The sequence below is a fragment of the Anolis carolinensis genome, chromosome 2 (genome assembly GCF_035594765.1).
Source record: "Anolis carolinensis isolate JA03-04 chromosome 2, rAnoCar3.1.pri, whole genome shotgun sequence".
Taxonomy (NCBI): Eukaryota; Metazoa; Chordata; class Lepidosauria; order Squamata; family Dactyloidae; genus Anolis; species Anolis carolinensis.
Window position 1 is genome coordinate 211,500,286 of NC_085842.1, and position 23,700 is coordinate 211,523,985.

The 23,700-nt window shown below is 38.6% G+C and overlaps 1 protein-coding gene and 1 long non-coding RNA gene across 4 annotated transcripts; one reads left to right on the top strand and one right to left on the bottom strand.

Moving 5' to 3' along the window:
* On the top strand, positions 1-14,052 carry LOC103277703 (uncharacterized). 2 transcript variants are annotated; one of them, XR_505620.3, is made up of 4 exons: positions 1-308; positions 4,731-4,841; positions 5,537-5,653; positions 7,140-14,052. It is a non-coding gene; the product is annotated as an uncharacterized LOC103277703 (long non-coding RNA). The 2 variants fall into 2 exon arrangements; XR_505619.3 differs by having other exon boundaries at positions 2-308; positions 8,189-14,052.
* On the bottom strand, positions 4,607-23,700 carry LOC100553297 (synaptonemal complex central element protein 1). Of its 2 annotated transcripts, none has more exons than XM_062971670.1 (13): positions 23,561-23,700; positions 20,828-20,890; positions 19,569-19,628; positions 18,347-18,421; positions 14,054-14,101; positions 13,080-13,134; positions 11,840-11,929; positions 11,122-11,185; positions 10,225-10,282; positions 7,809-7,923; positions 7,056-7,145; positions 6,046-6,113; positions 4,607-4,812 (listed from the first exon to the last, which is right to left on the bottom strand). In XM_062971670.1, the coding sequence occupies exons 2-12, from the start codon at positions 20,865-20,867 to the stop codon at positions 6,050-6,052; spliced, it is 759 nt and encodes a 252-aa protein (XP_062827740.1). In that variant the 5' UTR covers positions 20,868-20,890; positions 23,561-23,700; the 3' UTR covers positions 4,607-4,812; positions 6,046-6,049. The 2 variants fall into 2 exon arrangements, with proteins under 2 accessions (XP_062827740.1, XP_003216702.2); XM_003216654.4 differs by lacking the exon at positions 23,561-23,700 and adding an exon at positions 22,989-23,208.

Sequence of the window (23,700 nt, forward strand, 5' to 3'; positions counted from 1 at the left end):
TCTGGGAGCTGAAGTTCTAGGCGCCTGCCTTTTCTAAAGATGGCGGCCTGGCGCGTTCTCGCCAATGGACTTTCTGAGTGCCGCTGAGGGAGGAGTTTCAGGAGGCGTGTGCGAAGAAAGCCGCCGTTCCATTGGGCCTTTTTTTTTTAACTTCCTAGAACGTACTGTAAGAGCTTCGTGGCTGGCATGACTTCTCGACGCTTCCGCTTCCGGGAGAAGAGATATAGGAAAAAGGAACACGAGCGCGGTTCAAAAGCAACAACAGGCAGAACATTGGGATTTTAGTGATGTTAAGAATGGTTTTACTGGTAATTATTATCGCTTATCTTGTTCAATGCCAAGCTGTTCTTTATGTTTGGACCGCTAGAATAATGCAGTCTAATAAATAAAAATATTAAGGGGGATGTACTTTAGCAGCCCTTTTGAGCCCATGGGTGCATCTACATGAATGCAGGTTGACACCACTTTACCTACCATGGTTCACATGTTATGGAATCCTGGGATTTCTGGTCTCACAAGGTCTTTAGACTTCTCTTACCAAAGAGTGCTAGTGTCTCATCCAGTTAGACATCCTAGGTTTCAACCATGGCAGTTAAAGGAGTGGTAAACTGCATTAATTCCATAGTGTAGGTGCACCCATAGACTCAAAGGTGCTGCTGAGCCCCACCTCCTTTTTCTTTTTCAATATGGAAAGCTGCATTATTCTAACAGCAGAAAAGAGATGAGAAGCCTTGTGCACCAGGAGCATGAAGCAGAAGTTCCATTTCACCTTCTTTACATTGCTGCTGCCTCACACTCCTGACACACAGGGCTTCTTGACTCCCGTTTCCTCCTCTCTTCCTCCACTCTCAACAAACCAAGCAACATAGAGAAAGAACAAAGCCAGATTCAGAATTCAGGCCTTCAAGCTGCTCTAAGCCAGAAAAGAAAGCCCACTCAAAGAAAGCAGAAAACCTCAAAGAGCTGCCTCCCCCACAGCCCAGATCAGTACTGAGAAACCACAGGTCTCCATCTCAGCTGCTGCCCCAATCTTCCTTAAAAAAAAAAAGACTGGCAATACTAAGGTGACAGCAGTGATTAAGGATCTGATCACACTACAGCACCTATCCATTTAAATCCTGTGGCTGCCTCCTGCAGAATTCTGGCATTTATAGTTTAGGGGAAGGGTCTTTAAAATGCACCACCAGACAGGTCCTGGGCCTCATTAGACTACATACTCCAAAAATTTTTGCAGGAGGCAGCTGTTGGAGTCCAACCCCACACTTCCCAAGTCTGCAGTTCTCAATAAGGAAGAGTTAATCAACTGTTCTGATGCACTTTATCGCATTCCTCAGTTGAGAATAACCTTATTGTTGATTCCACCTGAGACTCCCACTACATGCAGCACTTTTTCTATCTACCTCACCCACGGGTTTTACATTTTCCACATCTCGTACTTTGGCCCAGCTCGCCCTCGATTAAATTTTGTATTGTTTTTATGCTCTGTATTACTATGCCACTGTTATTAAGTTTTATTTTACTGTGTTATTGTATCAGTAATTTTACCAGATGCTGCCGTGTGTCTTGTATGTATTTTGTTTTGTTTTATTGTCATTGTTTGGGCTTGGCCCCATGTTAGCTGCCCCGAGTCCCTTCGAGGAGATGGAGACAGGGTACAAAAATAAAGTTGTTGTTGTTGTTATTATTTAGCTTAAAATAGGCTGAAGGAAATCCCTCCCTCCCCCCGTCTCCTGAATGACAGTTGGAATGAATCTATTTCTTCTCTCCTCTCTGTTTCTACTTTCATTCTGATTGGTTGTGTAGAATGAATATTTTGCAGGTGCATGCATTATGTCTTTGACTTTCTTTATCTATGCTGTATGTATTGAGATCTCTCTCAGCTTGTATGTCAGGAAAGATGTAATGTTTGGAGATTTTTCCTTCTCTTTTGAACCCTAGAAGAGATGGGGTTAGTTAGAGTGGCTAGGACCCAGTTCTTTACAATTAAGAAATGTAGATATTACTCTGTAAATAAACCTTTTGTGATTTTAAAGATTCAGCTCTGGATCTTTGCCTCCTAAGCTCTAAATTCTTTACAGCCACATGGCACTTCACGCGCTGCTTGCTCTGAGCTGAATAATCAACCATAAGTATCCTGCTTTTGCTACTGTTTTTGAGTAGTTTTCCCTAACCCACAGAAAATCCTAACAGCAGCCACAGGATTTAAAGTGGATCCATGCTAGCTTGATGAGGTCCAAAGACTAGCAGCCCAGAGATGAGAAACTGCACATCAGCTGATAACAGCATCAGGTGCAGGTTGGGGAGGCTTTCGGGGCTGGCCAGGAAATCGACAGTGAGAGAACTAGTAAAATTTGGGGTGAGGACTATTAAAAAATTCTATAAATCAAGGCTCAAATACATTTTCCCCCTAAATTGGAGCTTCAAAAGTGAGCTGCATCTCAGTCAATGAAATACAATAGTTCTTCAGTTTCAGCTTTTCATGTTTTCTGAGAAATATGTTCTTAAATGTGTTGTCGAAGGCTTTCATGGCCAGGATCACAGGGTTGTTGTATGTTTTCCGGGCTGTATGGCCATGTTCTAGAAGTATTCTCTCCTGATGTTTCGTCCACATCTATGGCAGGCATCCTCAGAGGTTGTGAGGTATGGAGAAACTAAGCAAGGAAGGTTCATATATATCTGTGGAAAGTCCAGGGTGAGAGAAGAACTCTTTGTATGCTGGAGGCCACCGTGAACGCTGCAGTTAATCACCCAAATTAGCATTGAATAGTTTCATCTACTGAACACAATCTGGTTACCAGTACTAAAAAAAACCTCAAAAATCAGAACAGTAAATAAGAAGCAACACTCTGAAAACAGAGGAGCCCCAGACATGGGAACCAGGGGCACCTAACGACTCTAAACACAGTTTAATATGTTTCATAGTTTAAGGTATTTTAAGGCATATGAACATAGTGTTTTTGGCTGAGGAACATTATTTATTTGAATGATTTTTGCATGGTTTATTTTTAAACGCATGGACTTGCCATATTAGAGAACCTTACATATAAGCACAAGAATTTATAAGTGTGATTAATACATGTGACATTCAAGCTGTCAGTTTCAAATCTTGCAATTGTCTGGGTTTTTTTTTGTTATAGCCAATGCTAAGGGCTGTAATGAAACTGCATATGGTAAGAGATGACATCTTTATTTAATGCCTCTATGTGGTTGAGTTCAATATCATAAGTACAGTGGGCCTCTGATATCTGTTGGGTTAATGTCTGTGGATATCAAAATCTGTTAATGCTGAAGTCCCATTATTAAAAATGGCATAGTAAAATAGGGTTGTTTAATATGTTAAAAATATTTTTTCAAGCTGTGGATGGTTGAACCTGTGCATACAAAGGGCTAGGTGTATTTGTCCTAACTGGCAGGTAACACCTGATATAATAGTAAAGTACCTATAAATCATTAATGTATAATACTGTGTATAACTCGCCATTTGGCTCAAAAAGAGCCTCTAGGTCAACTTAAAATTTAGAAATGATTCTAAAATATATAACAACAAACAGTCTAAACAAAATTAAGGACCAGGTTTGAAAATTGCATTTCAAGTCATGCAAAAGCTGTATGGAATGAAGTTTTAACAGCTCACCAAAAACTGTACCAGCTCCCATCAGACAGTTTTAGTGCCTTGTAGGCAGATACCTGATCCCATCAGGAGAATCATAAATTCAGTTTACCAATGTAAGAACAACAGATACAAGAGTCTTCTGTTGTCTTTGATGTATTTGGGGCCTATGAACCCTTAGAATTATCTTTTTATTCAACAGAACCATTACTATTATGGCACAACTTGAAACTAGCCAGTAGGAAAAGAGAAGAGAATTTTCAGCCAAGAGCCCAGGATGAAGTTTATTTTTTTTTAAATCTCACTCCAACTAAAACAAGTTGTACAGAGAGAGAATTAATTACATGAGCTCCAGGCTGACATGGCAAGTATGCCTTATCCTGTGGGCTTCTGAAGGAAAAAATTAGCTTTTTATCTATGAACACCTATCATTACTTATCTCAAAAATGTCCCACTTCAGGAAGGACCAGTAACCAGATCTGTGCCTGCTGACCACAGATTTCTTCTGTGGTTCCCCATCACTCAGGAAAGCTGCTTGCTGTTGGTGCATGGGTACTTCTGCTCCATTCTTATCTTTCAGACACATTTTAAAGTAAGAGGATTGTGAAGTAAGAAATCTTAAAGAAGAAAGCAAATCTCCCAAGTATTCCCTTCCTTAAAATTATTTTGTAAACTAAAAATTGGACTAGAAAAATAAACAAGGGGTGTCAGATGCTAGGTTTTTGTTAGAAGTAAAACAGTTTCACAAAAATATTGAGCACAGAATTACAAATCTTAAATTTTAGTGTTGAAGTTCCTTTCTGTTTTACTGATACCTAACAGAGATAGCACTACACATTCACTTTCCTGTACCATTATAATCTCCTCCAATCAACAAGCTTGATTAGTCCTTCAAAAACCTGTTAAATGTGTTTATTTGGACACAGACAACTGAAATAAAATATACTTGTGATGTAACAAACTTCAAGATTTTCTGTTAATAAAGTTACAACTGAATCTTGGATCAGTAGTTCATTTTAATAGAGTATTATGGTAAAGTCTTTGACACAACAAATGCTAAGATATGAATGAATATATTAAATTACTATTAACTGGAGAATGAACCGGATTTTTTTTACAGATGCTTTGTTAGGGTTGAAATGAAGTGTTCCATTGGGATGAGGAATTTTCTTCAAAGCAAGGCTTCTCCGGCTCACATGAATCTGCCAATGTGGAAAGAGTAAATAAAAAGGTTAGCTCTGATATTCCTATGAGATTCTTCTCTTGACTGGAAGAGTGGTGGGATAATGTTCTTTAAACCAATCCCTAAAACTGCAGCATCTCTTCCACAGGAAGCTCACATTTTCATCTTTCTCCTTGCTTAGAACCAAATGTTCGGCTTTTGGTTTGCTTGTTTGCTTTTGCTTAGAACTCCCTAGAATCCTAGCTAGTACAGGCAGTCCCTGAGCTACAAACATCCAACTTACAAATGACTCCTAGTTAAGTAAGAATGGGGCTGAGACAACAAGAAGTGGGAGAAATCTATTCCTAGGAAGGGAAATTATCTCCTGAAAGAGTTATCATGGGGAAAAGGTGTCTCCACTGAAACTTTATTATCAATCATTGTTTCCACAATAAGCCACATTTTCCAAAATCCAGTTATCACAGGGACAGAAAGTGAGGTGACACCAAAACAAACACCACATGGGTGTTTGTGGGAGCTTCTATCCAAAACTATTGATGGTTGCTCACCTCTGCTCTAATCCTTGACAGAGCAAGAAGATATCCTATACTTCTTAGCAGATTTGCAATCATTAGCATAGCTACATAGCCAGCTTTGAAACCCAAGAGTCCACCTTATGTTGTTCAGCATGTTATGTTTTCCCCTTGTTCAGTCATCTCTGTCATCCCTAGAATGCCAGATTTGCTATTTTATCTTGATATTAGGTTATTGTACAGCAGAAATGGAAAATGTCCCTTCAGATACTGTGGAATGCAGCTTCCATCATCCTTTAACTTTGGGTTTGCTGTCTTGGAATGCTGGGAGGTGCAGTCCAACAACAGGTAAAGCACGTGTCTCAAACTCAAGGCCCATGTATCTCAGAGCAACAAATGCTGTTAGGTTGCAATTCCCATTATTCCCAGTCCACGTGGCAGATAATCAAAAGTGATGGGAGTTGTTGTTTAATAACATCTGGGGACTCAAACTTGGTAAAAACTAAAGCGCACCAAGTAAAAAGGAATCATTGGCCTTCTGCATCCACAGATTCTCCATCCATGGATTCAGTAGCTTTTGTAGGCAATTATAAGGCTGATGTACCCCTTGATGAAAATGAATTTGACATCCCTGTCCTAGAAGATCATATGTTCTTGTGATATGTGATAGACAGTTTCTTTTGAGATCTATCCATATCACTTAGCCTGTACTCCATCCTCTGTTCTAGCACTCTACAAACCATGTTAATTCTCCTCAATGCTGACATTCTCCATTTCCATCTGCATGTCCTCCAGTTCTGCTTTTAATCTGAAAAAGAGATGAAAGAATTGGAGTAACCAAAAGAATTTTAAATGTCAGGTTTTGCAGAAGTATTAAGGGAACATTTGATCAAAATGGCCAATGTATTTCTATTGTACCTTTCCATGGGGATAGATAATACGATTAGAGTGCTTCACAGAGGCAACATGGCTTAAAAGGTGATAAACTACGATCAAATCTTATTAATATTTTAAGTAGTATAAATATGGATATACAATAGACATAGTTATACCAAGCAATATTGTCACGTTTATCACTTTCTACACAATGGATGGAAACTTATATGAGAAATCTATGTAAGTGTCTGTCTTCCAAACATTAAAAATAAAACAGGACAAGACGTATGATTAACTAGATCAGAGAAGCATTATACATTTAGCCAATATTGTTTTGCCAAATCTTATAATACAGTAGACTCCTGTCTATCCAACCTTCACTTATCCAATATTCTGTACTATCCAACGCAGTCTGCCTCCCACCTGGATCCACAGCTGTTTTTCTAGACAGCAATGCCCAGCGAATCAACACTCTCATTGACAAAACAAGTGCAGCCACACCCCCAAACAAGTGGGAGACTTGTAGTAAAACATGATGTTTTGGTGCTTAATTTGTAAAATCATAATTTAATGTTTAATAGGCTTTTCCTTGATCCCTCCTTATTATCCAACATTTTCACTTATCCCACATTCTGCCAGCCTGTTTATGTTGGATAAGTGAGACTCTGCTGTATTTAAAAGTAACCAAGTACATAATCCTAATCTTGCACCCCATTTTATAGAGAAATAATGTAATCACTATAGTACCACCTCCCAAATACAAAATATTAAGGAGGCAGTCCTCAGTGTCCACTGGTCCAGGACCATTCATTTTTAAGAGGAGAAACCAACTGCTGAGTCCCAACATATCAAAAGCATTCTCTTTTCTGCTCACCTGCTGCATTTCTGCTGTAAAGTCGAGTTGCATTTAGATGCCAGTTCTAGATAATCTATTGCTTTCTTGTTTTCTTCTTCAAAGAGCTCTCTGGAGATGAAAGGGAGGAAGTGACAATTTTCTCCAGCCAAGTTTGACAGGGTGTGAATTGCTTTCTAAATGAGCTGTTGCATAGTCAGAACTCTTCTAACGGTCCCGTGATGAATAAAACACGGCATAAAAGAACCCAAATCTTCTAGCAGCTTCTTATATTGTTTTGCTCAAGGCATTTATAAAACTGGGAAAGCTATTTCTTGAAGCGATTCTTCATGTAATAAACACATTATGAACCTCAAATTCTCTCTACATTTTAAAATGATTATTGCCTTTATTTTTTTAATTATGGAGAGGGGGAATGTATCTAAGAAGAAAATAACCAAAACATGAATAAATCCTCATAAGTGCTACCCTAACCCAAATAATGAGAAAAACCTGCCCATTAACTTAAGGTAAAGTAACAGTTGTAATATATCCAAAGGGAATTCCATGGTCTCTGTCAAAAAAAAGAACATGCCAAAGCTACAATAATTAGATATACATGTTAGTTCCAAGTTCTGAGCATTCATTACATTGGGCATTCATTTCATTTCCCCGTGTTAATGTACTTTATGAATTAATAATTTTATTGGATCCCCTACAGAATAGTACTGAATGTTAGATGGGGTCTGATCAGAATTGTCCCAAAGAAGAGCATCCTGTTTATTTGCTACGTACAGGGCAGCTACAGCCTCCTTGCTCTTCAAGAAGTTCCTCTCCTCACGTAAGGTAGTCTGGGTCAGCAAATCCAGTTCGTCTTGAATACTGGCCAGTTTCTCCTGGAGCATTTTCTCTGAAAGGACATTACAGCACAGTGGTGTCGTTTCAAAGCAAATTGTGATCAAAGTAAAGAAGTGCTATCTGCTTTAGAAATTTATTAAGCTTGGGAGTAGATAGTTAGAAATAATTTTCTTAAGATAAAACCTTTTGAGTGTAAGCTAGCAAGGGATATTTTTTCTGCAATAAAATTGCAACTTAAAAAAATACTTTATCATTATGGGACATGGCTTCAGTAAATAGTTGAACTGGTTCATGTTATATCTGATGTTCTGTTGTAGGTACTGAGGCAACACCGAAGTGGATGGGAGGAGTACTGTATGTCCTTTTAATACAGGACGGAGGCTATAGCATTCAGAATCTTAAAAAAAAAAAAATCAGGCAACACCAGAATTTTGAGAAATATAAGAATACTTGCTTTTTAAAAATTGCCAAGTGTAGTATGTTACTCTTACAATCATATAGCTGGAACCAGATCTTTGAACTTTGCTCACTCTGGAAGTTACTAGTACAGTCGTCCCTCTACATTGCAGTTTTGACTTTTGCAGATTTGATTACACTATGTAACAAAATTTGAAAAAATAGTTCCTGGTTTGAAAGTGTTATTTCCTGTTTAATTGTGCCGTACTTACTTTGCAAGAACAAAGTTTTTTGCAGTTTAATAAACTTTCCATGTTTTTATAATAGACCCAATTAGGAAGTGACATGTATAATTCAGTAACAAAAATAGTGTTACATAATGTTATTTATTGATTTAACTTAAATGTGCTTCCTTGGATTCCCTGGGTCTAGTCCAGTGTTGCATTATGATCATATTCTTCAAGTCATGCTGAAGAATCTAGAGATTTCTGGAGAAAACACTATTAGAGTCTCTAGGGCCTCCAATATGATCAGCCTCCAGTAGAAATTGACCATAGGGTATATTGGGAGACCTAGAAAAGGTGTTCCCTGAAGTAAAAAAAAAATAATAGAAATTTCTTCACTGTTTTTCACTTTCACATGGGTTTTGTGCACCTAGCCTCAGAGAATATGGAGGGCTGACTGTACTACCGAAGAATAGCAACAAAAGGAGTGTTTGATAATGCTATATATGTGCTATTTCTGTTCAGTGCTTACAACATGTCTAGATGTCATGCAATTGATGGCCTTTTTTCTAACCAGTAGCTGAAACTTCACTCTTTCTATGAACAACTTCTGTTACCACAATGGTTTTGGCTACTTTTACAGACAGAGGGAAGCCTCTTTTATGGTTTTTCTTTTTTATTAATTTTTATTAAAACAGATTAACAGATAAACAGATTAAAACAAAACCTACAAACATACAAAAAACCCAATAAAAATTTAAAAATTTAAAATCACTGCAATCTATGTAATCTAAGGGCTTTACATTCTCTGTCTGGTAGTTATATTCTCTCAGTTTTCTATACCCATTTAGTGAGAAAGAAAAATGTATACATCCTTTGCCCTTTCTTCTAAAACAGGAGTTGGAAAAGTTTTTTCTTGGTTTACAAGAATGGTATTAAAATGTAATCTACATGCATTCATACTAGCTATTATAAGAATATATGACACATACACGGATAGTACTTTGGAACCAGTCTCACTGGTTTGATTAGCACATGACTTCACTCAGACTGATATTGAACTTTGTCTCATGCAAAGTGAAACCTCGGCACATTTTTGTAAACCTCAGATAACCTTCACTGATGTAATGAGAAAATCAACAAGCACCTATTTTGTTTTTACTACTAAGAGAAAGAACAGGAGATTTTTAAGAATAGTAAGTCCCATCTGTAAGCCTGACATGTGCCACAACATCAAGGCTTGAAATTTTACTTTTAAGAAGCACGGATATAATGACATGCTGAATTCATCGGCAACTGGGACTTGAAGAAACTCATTCTGCCACTGCTTGAGAGTCTTACAGAATTTGTCGTTTGATGAGACATCAGATCTTTCTAGCAGTAAATCTTGAATCCAGCAACAACCTACTCTAGAATTTGTCATTTGGTGAGACACCAGATCTTTCTGGCAGGAAATCTTGAGCCCAGCAACAAACTACAAAGCAGTTTAGATTCATGGAAGCTGAAGTGGCACTGAAGTGCTACAATTGTACAAAAATGAGGAAAAAACCTCACAAGAGTAACCATATTTTTTTGAGCAACCATATTTTTCAAGCAACAAAAAAAAAACTAACAAAATTTAATATTCCACAATAATTTGATGCCCTTGTATACTGCATGATGATGGATTAAAAATAATATTTTTAGAAGAACCCTTGATGAGTTAAGAAGTCCAATATGCTGCAACTTCTCACCTTCCTTCAGCAAACGTTCCTTACTGTCTTTCATGTCAGCCACTGGTTGATCCCTAGACTGAGAAGACAAGAAACAGAATACAACAGAGAGGAAAAGGAACCAAGAATCATTTTTACCATGAGGGACTTAAATACAAGTGATGCAAGGAGATACAAAGAGAGCCAAGAATTATCTTGGAGGTTAAGATCTTCTGGGGAGTCCCTGCTCTCGGTCCCACCTCTGTTGCAAGTGGGGTTAGTGGGGATGAGAGACAGGGCCTTCTCAATGGTGGCCTCTCAGCTGTGAAACAATTGGTTTTAACAATTGGTTTTTTTGGTTTTAATGTTGTCTTTATGTTTTTAATTTTTTGGTTTTAATGTAATGTTTATGGGTTGTATGTTTGTGTGGCATCTAATGGTTGCCTATTTGTAAGCCGCTCTGAGTTCCCTTTGGTGTGAGAAGGGTGGGGTATAAGTGCAGTAAATAAATAAATACTACTTTCTTTAGGTAGTGCAAAACAAGTTTTAAAACATGTTAACCCAGTCACCTGGCTTCTATCCTTACTCAGCATTTTCTACATTTCACACTTCTGAATTTAGCCATAAAGCACCAAAATCTTTTTTTTCCTGCTACTTTCAGATGGTTCCATGTCATTACTTTTTTCCAGAGCTAGTGGCAGAACTCAAGAACTTGATTCTCAGAGTGATTCCAAACCGGAGTCTCCGCTTAGGTTTCCTTTTTCTATAACATAACCAAAGAACCCCTTTTATTATTTTTAATCTCCCTAGCTTACCTAAAAGTACTCACTTTTTGATCTTTGAAACTGTCAGTTTTCATGTGGCAATATGCAAAATCAGCCTTACTAAAACAGCATGAGAGCAGTATATATCAATACAAAATAAGAATCTTGCTCTTACATAAAGTTCCCAAAGCCTCTTGTGCTTCTCCATTAACTCCTCAAGAAGCTGCTCAAATTCCATTCTGAAAGTAGGAAAAATGAGGATAGAAGTAGAAGTAAAAATGTTGCAAAGTAGAAAGTGGCACATTCTCATAGCCAGAAGAATAATGTTATACTAAGGCCAAGAGCATAACTTTTCCTACAGCAAGCATTCACACATGTCCTTGAGAAGTTGACAAGTAGAGGAAAATTGAAAGAACCATTAGTCGTGCTGCCTGGGCGATTCTGAGAACTATGGTCTGAACAAGTAACCCCTCTAACCTATGTTCTGAAAACATATTGCATAGATATGTCATTCAAGAATAAAAGCGATAGCCTATCTATATGAATGACCTAAACCCCCATTTAATGATTACTTGCACTAGAGGTCGTCATTACTTCCTGTATCTATACAACTGGGTCTGAATTAGTATCAATTAGAACATGATCCATGAAATCAATAAGTATTTGGTAAATCAACATATAATTTCTTTATATTCAGTTGGTCTCTACTAGTAGGAGTTAACAACTGAACTGAAGCATACAAGTACTGTATATATGTGGAGTGACTATCAGTGTAGATATCACCTGCAGAATCTTTTGATGAATCTGAATATTATAATACTCTTGATAAATTGAAATCAGGAGGTGGTGCACATTGCACATTTGTAACTAAAGTCCATGTTTCTAGGAAATACCTCTGTTTGCTTTGCTTCCGTTTCTCTGCCTGGATCTTGGCTGTGACTGCCTCAATCCGCTGCTTACACTCTAGGTTCAATTTCTGTTGCCTGATACAGAAGACCACACAACGTTTCAAAAGAAGATTTGTTCATTAGTAAAAGGTAATTAATAGTCCCCCTCAACTATGCAGTATATATGAATGTCGAGTTATAAATATTTTAGATTAATTCAGTTTGGCAGCAGGACTGGTCCTGAAATAATGTCAGCCAGGTTTCCTTGTCTCCTGCAGCTCTGGTTGCAGCTCTGAGGCTTTGTATAAAAAAATATACCGATATTCCTTGATCACTTTCTCTTAATCTTTTCTATGTAGATTTCCCTGTTCTAAAGGATTCTCAGTATTAAGAGAAGCAAAATAACTTCGAATCCAAGAAAATATTCATGTGTGTTGATCATTTAGCAAAATAGGCATTGTGTGGATTTTGTATTTTGTTATATTTTGCTGAGCCCCCGGTGGCACCATGGATTAAGCTGCTGAGCTGCTGAACTTGCTGACCAAAAAGTTGGCAGTTCGAATCTGGGAGTGAGCTCCTGCTGTTAGCCCCAGCTTCAGCCACTCTAGCAGTTGGAAAACATGCAAATGTGAATAGATCAGTAGGTACTGCTCTGGTGGGAAGATAACGGCGCTACATGCAATCATGCTTGTCACATGACCTAGGAAGAATCTACGGACAACGCTGGCACTTCAGCATAGAAATGGAGATGAGCACCAACCCCCAGAATCAAACACGACTAGACTTAATGTCAGGGAAAAATCTTTACCTTTAACGTATGTTTTACTACATGGCCAACATAGCAAATATATTTCAGACACTATAACTGAATAAACATCAAATACTGTACAGTGTGGTTTCTAGCTGTTTTTGAAATATTCCACTATATATGAAATATAGTTTATAAGTGGGTAGAAAAATGCATTTTATCTAACCAAGTATTTAGACCCTAAATGTGAGAGGGACTTAAGTAGCATTATCAATAAATCAGTTAACAGACAAATTTGGTGACAACTGCGATATTAATTTTAGGTTTACTTTTCTGCATTTGATGTTATTTCCTCCCAAAATATTGCAAATTTCTATTAATCACAATATATTTTTAAGAATTCTTGAAAATTTAAAACTTGTCATGTAAAATATGGAAATAAAAGACAAAAACACCCTCCAATGATTCACTTTTAACCAAATGAACTACAATACACACCACTGCCTTTTGATCTCTGTCTCTTCACAGTGAAATTGCATGACTTTTCGGGTCTCTAGAAGGAACAACAGAAAAACACTGAAATATTGAAAGACAATTAAAGATTTGAAAGGGTGGTATGTTTACAAAAAGAGTATTGGCAATGGAATTCTAGGGATAGCACAAGGGTGGTGGTGTTCTTCTTGTGGCTTCAAAAAAAAGACAAGGATTACTCCCCTCTGAACATCTATCCTCTAGATTACCCCTTCCAAATGTCCCTGCCCATAGTGGAGTACTCCTCGGTCCCTCTCACTCCGGGTTTTATCTCTGTGTTCACGCGGCCTGCCCTTGCTTTATTGTTTTTTGATTTCTTGATGTTCTGTTTCTTATTATTTATTGTATTTTAAATGGTGCTATGATATGTTGTTTTTATATTTTATTATGTTGTATTGCTCTGGGCATGGCCCCATGTTAGCCGCCCCGAGTCCCCATTGGGGAGATGGTGGCGGGGTATAAATAAAGTTTTATTATTATTATTATTATTATTATTATTATTATTATTATTATTATTATTATTATTTCTTAACACTCCAGCACAAGGATTGCAGAATAGGGGAATGCACATCTGGGAAATTTTCAAAATAAAATTGGAAAGGAGATGTGCAAGAAAGATGGCACAGGCATGAAGGAGAGGGAGAATTGTGTTGCTTTTCACTAACAATGCAACGTACAAAACCCAGTAGGCATCAACGGAGTGTTCTCAGGCTCACATTTCATTCCACAGTCAGAGTAATAACTATCCATTATCTGGAGGAAATGTTTTGTAATTTGCAGATTCCATATTAAATCCAAAAAGAAAACTGACCGTCCCTGTAAAAAAATGAGAAAACCAACTGTCCCTGTAAAAAATGTACAGCTCAAAAGTTATGCTTTGGATGTGTTCTGAATGGATTCTGCTGAAATCTTGAAATAAATGTCCTCAGTCTTGCTGTTACCTTTCTTCTCATTCCATATTTCCTCAAGGGATGACTTTTCAGCATTTACTACAAGAGAAAGAGAAGAACTCTCTCAGCTACTAGCTTTATAATATTACAAGACAGGAAGGCGCAAGAGACCCCAACTGGAGCTTTTAATGTACAGCTGGAAAGAAAACTTATTGGCAATGTTATTATGTAGGCTCTTTGAAAGCGACCTTTGAAAAAGAAAATGAAAAAAGAAATGTACTCAGTAAAAGGTATGAACTGAAAAGTCAAGACAAAATGTGTTGTCGAAGGCTTTCATGGCCGGGATCAGAGGGTTGTTGTATGTTTTCCGGGCTATATGGCCATGTTCTAGAAGTATTCTCTCCTGATGTGAGCGAAACATCAGGAGAGAATACTTCTAGAACATGGCCATACAGCCCGGAAAACATACAACCCTCAAGACAAAATGTTTGGGGGAACCTTTCTGGAACCATTCATACATACCTTCCAATAGTTAACTGATGGAAAAAAGGCCACATTTGGCTAAATAAACAGAGTCAAGATATGAAAAATTATTAATGAAGAACACAAAGCTAGGAGAGGCTGTAGCTGTTTGCTTTTGCCTAAACTTACAGAGAAGGGCAAGATTTTGCCATCTCCTACAAGTTAATTGACAAACAAATTCTTCATTTTGAGCTTACTTTGCAGCAAATGGAGTAAAGTGAAGACAAAGGAGGAAAGTAGGAGAAAGAGAGAGAAATCAATTTTAAGAGCAGATGGGAAGGTGAGACAACAGACAATCAAAACTAATTCCTGCCAAATCAGGACAGTTGGAGGGTATGTCTTGAGCTAGACAGGAAAGAAAAACGGGTATCACAAGGGAAAGCTGTTCAGCCCCAAATAAATATTTTTTCCAACCACAACAAATGGGAGGAGTGGTCACATCTCAAGACTGTCCTGCACCACTACACTGCACCGATAATCACAGTAGTCTGATTTGGTAAAGTCATGGTGTATCTTTCTTGAGCATAATTATGATGCAGTACATTGACACTTATTAGCATAATGATGTCATTTCACTGTGCATGTTTTAACATGGTTCATGAACAGCCAGACATCACTCTCTCTGAGACTTACTGGGGGCATTAGGCCAAGAAAAGTGACACCATGCCTAGAACCAAACATGGTAGAACTGTAGTCATTGTAGGGGTGATACGGAAACGTGATGTATATATTCAGTTTCATCATGTTTATTTACTGTATTATAAGTGTTCTATTCAACTTACTATATGGTGTGTAAGCATGTTTTAACAAGCCATTTCACAATCAGAGTAATAACTATCAATTATCTGGAGGAAATGTTTTGTAATTTGCAGATTCCATATTAAATCCAAAAAGAAAACTGACCATCCCTTTAAAAAAAATGAGAAAATGCCTCAGAAAACCCAATGAAATGGGAAATAACACTTTCAAACCAGGAACAGATTTCCTTTTTTAGAGGCTGATGGCCATCTGTTGGGAGTGATTTGATGGTGTGCTTTGATTCTGTTCCTGGTTGATAACTGTCACTTCATGATTGATTCTGTCACAAAAACATGTATGACACTGCCAAGAACTTTGTCTTTGCACAAAGGACATGGTGCTATGATAGCACATTATGGTTTGCTGGGTGCCCACTGCCCACCAATTTCACAGAGTTTCGGCCACAAAAACAAAGTTTCTGAAGTAGAACAAGGACTTTCAAAGTAAAGACAACCCAATGAAACAGGAAATAAGACTTTCAAAGCAGGAACAGATTTCTGCAATTATTAAAAATGGTTTCTTATATAAGCTATGAAAATTTGCCAAAAATCAGAGGAAAAGGGAAACATTCTGAAATTTGGTGATCTAGCACTGTATCAAATTTGATCAGGATAGCTCAAAAAATGAGGGAAGAAGAGTCCTTTAAAGTCCCCCCCCCCAGCGTTGTTTTTTGCTATTGCGCATGCGCACCCGCCATTAATGAATTAATTACTAACTAGCTGTGCCCGGCCACGTGTTGCTGTGGCGAAGTATGGTGGTATGGAAAATAAAGTACAGTAGAGTCTCACTTATCCAACGTTCTGGATTATCCAACACATTTTTGTAGTCAATGTTTTCAATGCATTGTGATATTTTGGTGCTAAATTAGTAAATACAGTAATTACTACATAGCATTACTGGGTATTGAACTACTTTTTCTGTCAAATTTGTTGTTAAACATGATGTTTTGGTGCTTAATTTGTTTAATAGGCTTTTCCTTAATCCCTCCTTATTATCCAACATATTCACTTATCCAATGTTCTGCCGGCCCGTTTATGTTGGATAAGTGAGACTCTACTGTATTGAGGAATTGGTGGTAGTTAGGTTTTCCCCGACATTAAGTCCAGTCGTGTCTGACTGTGGGGGTTGGTGCTCATCTCCATTTCTAAGCCGAAGAGCTGGCGTTGTCCGTAGACTCCTCCAAGGTCATGTGGAATGACTGCAAGGAGCACCTTTACCTTCCCACTGGAGCAGTACCTATTCATCTACTCTCATTTGCATGTTTTTGAACTTTATAGTTGGAAGAAGCTGGGGCTAACAGTGGGGGCTCTCGCCGCTCCCCCAATTCAAATCTGCGACCTTTCGGTCCAGAAGTTCAGCAGCTCAGCACTTTAACATGCTGCACCATCAGGGGATATTATTTCCTAAAGTTGGGGAATATACAATATTTCTGATTGTTGTTTTTTTTTTTGTCTGTTGGAGGCAAGTATGAATGCTGCAATTAGCCAAAATGATTAGCATGTAATGACCTTGCAGCTTTAAAGCCTGGCTGCTTCCTCCCTGAGTGAATTTTTTGTTGGGAGGTGTTAGCTGGCCCTGATTGTTTCCTGTCTGGAATTCCCTTGTTTTCAGAGTGGTGTTCTTTGCGATATTTTATGTGCTTCTACTGTCTGTGGCCCTCAGAAAACACGGGATTTGCCAGACTTTGGTCATGGGAATACTTTGTTGGTAGGTGTTAGCTGGCCCTGATTGTTTCCTGTGTGGCATTCCCCTGTTTTTAGAGTGTTGTTCTTTATTTAGTGTTCTGATTTTAGAGATTATATTGTTCTGTTTTATTATACCACAGTAATTTTTATATATTCTGATTTTAGTGTGTTTGAATACTTGGAGTCAGATTGTATTCATTTTCACGGTTCACAACAACACAATAATAATAATAATAATAATAATAATAGTAATAATAATGACTTTGGTAATACATAGTGCTTCACTGCCTTCTCAGCTTCCTTTCTGGAAGAATCCTTTCTTGGGAGGTGTTAGCTGGCCCTGATTGTTTCCTTTGTGGAATTCCCAATTTCCCTGCTTTCAGAGTGTTGCTCTTTATTTACTGTTCTGGTTTTAGAGATTATATTGTTGTGTATTATTCTACCACAGTAATTATTTCATATTACAGTAGAATCTCACTTATCCAATATTCGCTTATCCAATGTTCTGGATTATCCAACGCAGTCTGCCTTTTAGTAGTCAATGTTTTTGTAGTTAGTGTTTTAAATTCATTGTGATATTTTGGTGGTAAATTTGTAAATACAGTAATTACTACATAGCATTACTGAGCATGGAACTACTTTTTCTGTCAACTTTGTTGTATAACATGATGTTTTGGTGCTTAATTTGTATAATGATTACTTAATTTGATCAGATTTTCCTGAATCCCTTCTTATTATCCAACATATTCACTTATCCAACGTTCTGCCGGCCTGTTTATGTTGGATACGTGAGACTCTACTGTATATTTATAATCTTATATTATCTGCTTAGAACTGGATTATATGAGGCCCCTTCTACACAGCTGGATAAAATGCACATTGAAGTGGATTATATGGCAGTGTGGAGTCAAGATAATCCAGTTCAAAGCAGATAATATAAGATTATAAATGGGTTATATAGCTGTGTGGAAGGGTTTTGAGTCTATATCGCCATTTTAATCCAGTTAAAATCTGATAATCTATATTTTATAGGCAGTGTGGAAGAGGCCTAAGTGAGGCCTAACTCTGCCTGTCCCCTGGGTTGAGTGGGTTACTAGGAGACCAAGTGGGCGGAGCTTAGCCTTCTAACTGGCAGCAATTGGATAAAAACAATTATTCCTCTCCCTCCATTACCCTTTTATATATATAGATAGATATTTTGAATTTTTGTAAAGTTTCGATTTTTGGGGGGTTCAAAAATTGGAAATGACTTTAGAAATGAAGCACCAGCACCCCCTACTTTTGGAGCGAGTATTGAACAATTTTTTTCATGGATTGCACATGCCTAATAATTACCTACATTTTTCCAGTTCCCTCTGCAATGACTTGCTATGCTCATTTGCCTCGGATAGCTCCTCACTTAATATCTTCTTGGCTGGAAAAAAAACATACACTTAGAAAAGGGTTCAGTCTTTTAAATGCTCAGAATTAGGGTTATGAATGTTAATTTTTAAAATAGAAAGCAAACAAATAAGCAAGCCAGACATCGTAGTAATTTACATATAAACTGAAATCCAGAGATGATGACTTCAAACTGAATTAAACAGTGGCAGAGGTGCAGTTTTCACTTAGCAATGCATAGGAATAAAGATCCAATGAGCCAGTCTCCATTTCTGAAAATACAAAGCCCAGCTGAAACTCCCTTTCTTCTCTGTAGTGAAACATATTGGTTCCCAAGGTGAGACAGCAATCCTGCAGAATAGACAGGTCAGCCTTTATATAAGTAAAGCTGAACATTTAATTTTCAGAAACACTGTTAAAACCAACCAGTTTGAGCATGTTTCGGGGACTCATGTCATGTATATTGAGGACAGAGTGTTGTTTTTTAAAACAAATTTGTGGGTGAAATAATGTTATGCAATAAAAGGGGCAGCACAGTATTAATTTGGTTTTTCTTATGCCCTTTGGATAAGAAAAAGCAAATGTTTAAACAAGAGTGAGCAACGGCTGCGAGTTTGGGGACCAAATTTCTTCTCCACTGCAGAATCCTTTGAAGGCCACACATATGTCAAAAATGCTCCCTCCCCCACAGAAGTGGCAAAAAGTCCACATTTGAAAAATAGATTGGGGACATTATGTTCAATCATTCAGGAGGGCCCTTCAGGCAGTCTGGAGAGGTTGACGGCTATGCTTTACCTATCCTTACTATAAAGTCAATTCAGTACAATTTGAATAAGGGAACAGATGCTAGAAAAATATTAATTACAAATGGGACCCTCGTTGAGTTATAATGTATGTGTATAGAAGAAGATGGGAGGAAGCTATGCATTCTGGAATGGAACAAGAGTAAAAAGAGATACTTCAAAATGTTGGCTTTGCTTCTTTCTTTATAAGGGGGCAATGACATGATGGATTGCAGATTGCGCTTTCTTTTTGGAAACCACATCTGGAAAAATTCATCTTTTGCACTGCAAGAGTTATCTCGATGTGTAGACTTGTTAAGCATTGCTACAATGCTTACTTAGCAAAGACTTCATTCTGAGATGTAAATAATATGCCTAATCCCTGTCTTTTTCTCTTACCTTGCTGCAATTTATTGATCTTTTTTACTAGGTCTTCAATTCTTGGTTCCAAATTCTTGACTATAAAATCAAGTAGAAATCAAATGTCAACTGAATTATGCATGCTATGGTTAAGGAAAAACACAATACATTTTTTTTTAAAAAGGAGTTCGTACCAATCTCAGTCACTTTGCTGACTGAGGTGAAAGGAATAATGACACACATCTTCCTTCCAAGTACAATGACCAATCAGACAGATAGTAAAACCTTGGCACTTGGAATTTAATGACATCCTTCACCACACATGAAGGTACCAGGTTAGCATGAGCAGTGCTAGCCTCAGGGTGCCTGGACTCTAAAGCTCTGTCCTGTCAACATTGTAATGAAACTCCTTGCCTCACAGCACCTGCTGCCCGAGACAACTACAATAGGTAATGGAAAAATACTCTGATCTTGCCCTAACATATCATTGTATGTTATTCATTAAGGCCTGTATCATAATTCAGAATTGTTACCACAAGCAACAGTTTTTTTTAAGTCTAATAATTTTATACATACTTGTTTATCCCTAGATCAACTACCATTTTTTCTTCCAAGAACTTTCATCTGACCTCAGCCTCCATTCCATTATATTTTTGCCACAGCCCCTAAATAACATTCCATGTTTCCTTCCACTGATTTCCGATCAAATCCATACTTCTTCGTTCTCTGTTCAGAAGCCATACATTAATTTTCTAAGAGCCACATGGGACCCATTAGCCACTGCTGACTTCAAAACAATTTTAAGTCATTATATATGTATTTGCCATGCACAAAGTGGTGTATGTTGTCTGTGAAGCACAAGATAAATGATGCAACCTGATGTTTGTATGAGTCTCTTGGGCTAAATGAATAGCTTTTTACCAGTGTACAGGCATACATGGCAAGGGCAGATGCTCTAGCAGGGCTATATGATTGGGCAGATGGCAGAGTGAGGTGGCTGTATTAGGGAACAGATGCTGAAGCAGGAAAACCGTCACAATGCATTAGGAGAGAGCTCTGTACCATATGGCATGCTCTCTGTGCCAGGTAAGCTAGCCTGCTGCCTGTTGCCCCCAGATGTGGTGGCCAGTTATTTTCTTTCAACTAATGTTACAAGTGAAATGGATTGAATTTTGTTTCTTCTGTACATAGGTTGTATAGATAGTAAGGGAATGGCATGAAGGACAACACTTCTCGCCATTCCTTTACTACCTGACACCTGCATATTACTCTCTTTGTTTCTCTTAAGTTCAAAATACCATTCTGCATTTGTTTCACAAGTGACAGTATCTCCTCCATTTTTGATGAGAAGTCCCAGGGATCTGAAGAGAGAAAGAAAGCAGAAACAGAATTGTCTGATTGTCGTCACAGAATCTAGCTCATAAAGTCAGCCACCCAAGTCTTTCTTCAACCAGATATATTGAAACCTAGGGATCATATAAGCTTTGTATAACTTTGCTTAGTACAGAGTAGCTGTGTGTAATAATGTCCTTCTAGTTAATGACATGAATATTTGAAAGCCCAGTGGGCTTCTGGTATTCGTTCGAGTTTGGTTCCAAGACCCCTTGTGAATATCAAAATCCATGGATGCTCAAGTCCAACTGTATATAATGGCATAATAAAATGGGTTTTAAAAATATAAAATGGGGCAATCGAGACCTGCTTTTTGGATCTTTGAAAAAAATTCAAACTGTGGATGGCTGAAACTAGATACAGCAAAATTCCTCTGTTATTGTTAATAAAGTCCTGAAGGTAAATTCAAAAGACCGAGCACAAATTTCTTAATGTTAGCCTCAATTATACATCCACCCAAGGCTGTTTATCCAGTATATCTGTTGACAGCTCTCATTTGTTAATTATGGCTGTTTGGCTGCTCAAATATTTATGTGATCTGTTTTACTGTAAGCTCCCATTTGTAGGTCTTACCTGTTAATTATGCCTATTCAACTACCAAAATATTCATGTGGGCTGTTTTACTTGTAAGCAAATTGGCAGGAAAATGTTGAATGTCCACACTTTTACCAAAAAAATGTATTGCCACAGAAATGAATAAAACATGAATTTGTTCCCTTTGTTGATGACCTCTGGTGATAGATCGTGCTTCTGCTACCCATCATTTGTGCCTGATTTCTGGACTTTAATACGTGCAACTTGCTTGGAAGACAGTATGATTTGTTTCCCTCAAAGATTAAATATGTACATCCATGTGGAAATCAACACGGCATACCCCCAACAAATGAATGAACATTGGCGTTTCCTAATGACTTCCCATCACTTCTATTGGATTTGCTAGCTTTTCAATTCCTAGACAGGTGAGACAAGTAGTATTCTGCATCTTTCAATCCGCAGTGGTGCAATGGGTTAAACCCTCGTGCTGGCTCTACTGCTGACCTGAAGGTTGCCAGTTCGAATCTGCGAGACAGGGTGAGCTCCTGTCTGTCAGCGCTAGCTTGTGGGGACATGAAAGAAGCCTCCCAGCAGGATGGTAACACATTCGGGCATTCCCTTGGTAATGTCTCTGTAGACTGCCATTTCTCTCACCACCAGAAGCAACTTGCCAGTATGTTCTCAAGTCACTTCTGACGTGATACAAAAAATCTAATTAGGTAAAGGTTTTCCCCTGACATTAATTCTAGTCATGTCCGACTCTGGGGGTTGGCACTCGTCTCCATTTCTAAGTCAGAGAGCCAGTATTGTCCGTAGACGCCTCCAAGGTCATGTGGCCAGCATGACTGCATGGAACGCCATTACCTTCCTGCCAGAGTGGTACCTATTGATCTACTCACATTAGCATGTTTTTGACTGCTAGGTTGGCTGGGGCTAACAGCGGGAGTTCACCCCACTCCCCGGATTCGAACTGCCGACCTTTCGGTCAGCAAGCTCAGTAGTTTAACCCGTGGTGCCACCGTAGCTTCCACTGTTTCTAATTACTTAGATCTAAATACAGTAGAGTCTCGCTTATCCAACATAAATGGGCCACCAGAACGTTGGATAAACAAAAATGTTGGATAATAAGGGGGGATTAAGGAAAAGCTTATTAAACATCAAATGACGTTATGATTTTACAAATTAAGCACCAAAACATGTTTTACAACAAGTCTGGCATTGGGAGTGTAGCTGCACTTGTGTTTTTGTTGGGTATGTTGGCCCGCTGTGTGTTGCTGCCTAGAGAAACAGCTGTGGATGCAGGCAGGAGGCAGACTGTGTTGGATAATAAAGAACGCTGGATAAGCAAGGTTGGAAAAGTGAGACTGTGTGTGTGTGTGTATTCAAAAATAAACCTTCAAAACTGGCTGAGGGGATGTCTTTTAAGCCTTTCTCTCAGTATGGGACCCAAGGAGTAGAAAATGGCCACCAATTCTGAATACCTTCCCTAGTTCCCATGAGTGTATTTAGGTTTCTATTTTGTATTTGTCTCACCGGGATCATTTCCCTCCATAGTTTTTCTACGAATTCCTCCTTCTGCCCCGGCCATTCCTGATCCCACACCCTCTTTGCTGTCTTCCCGCCTTTTTCCAACTGTCGCTTCTCAGCATTCTTCAGAGGAGCCCCCAGTGGCGCAATGAGTTAACCCTCGTGCCGGCAGGACTGATGGTTCGAATCAGCGGTTCGAATCCGGGGAGAGGGGTGAGTCCCTGTCTGTCAGCTCCAGCCCCCCATGCGGGGATATGAGAAGCCTCCCACAGGATGGTAAAACATCTAGGCGTCCCCTGGGCAACGTCCTTGCAGACGGCCAATTCTCTCACACCAGAAGTGACTTGCAGTTTCTCAAGTCGCTCCTGACACACACAAAAAATATTTTTCAGAGAGCGGCTTTGGCATGGCTTCTCCAGAAGGGAAGAGGAAGGAGAAAGGGAAGGGAGCCTTTCCTGGGGTCCTGGCAGCACTTATTCACTAGAGCCGGAGGGCATGTCGCTTGGCCCTGTGTTTACCCCCTCAGCGATACACAGCCATTCCTTGAGATACACACACCTGACATACATGCAACTTACATACTCCTAGTTAAGAATTAGGGCTGAGGCATCAGGAAGTGAGATAAATCTTCCCCTCGGAAGGGAAATCCACTCCTGGAAGATTTATCATGGGGAAAGGGGGTCTCCACTGAAGCTTTATCCCCAATCCTTGTTTCCAC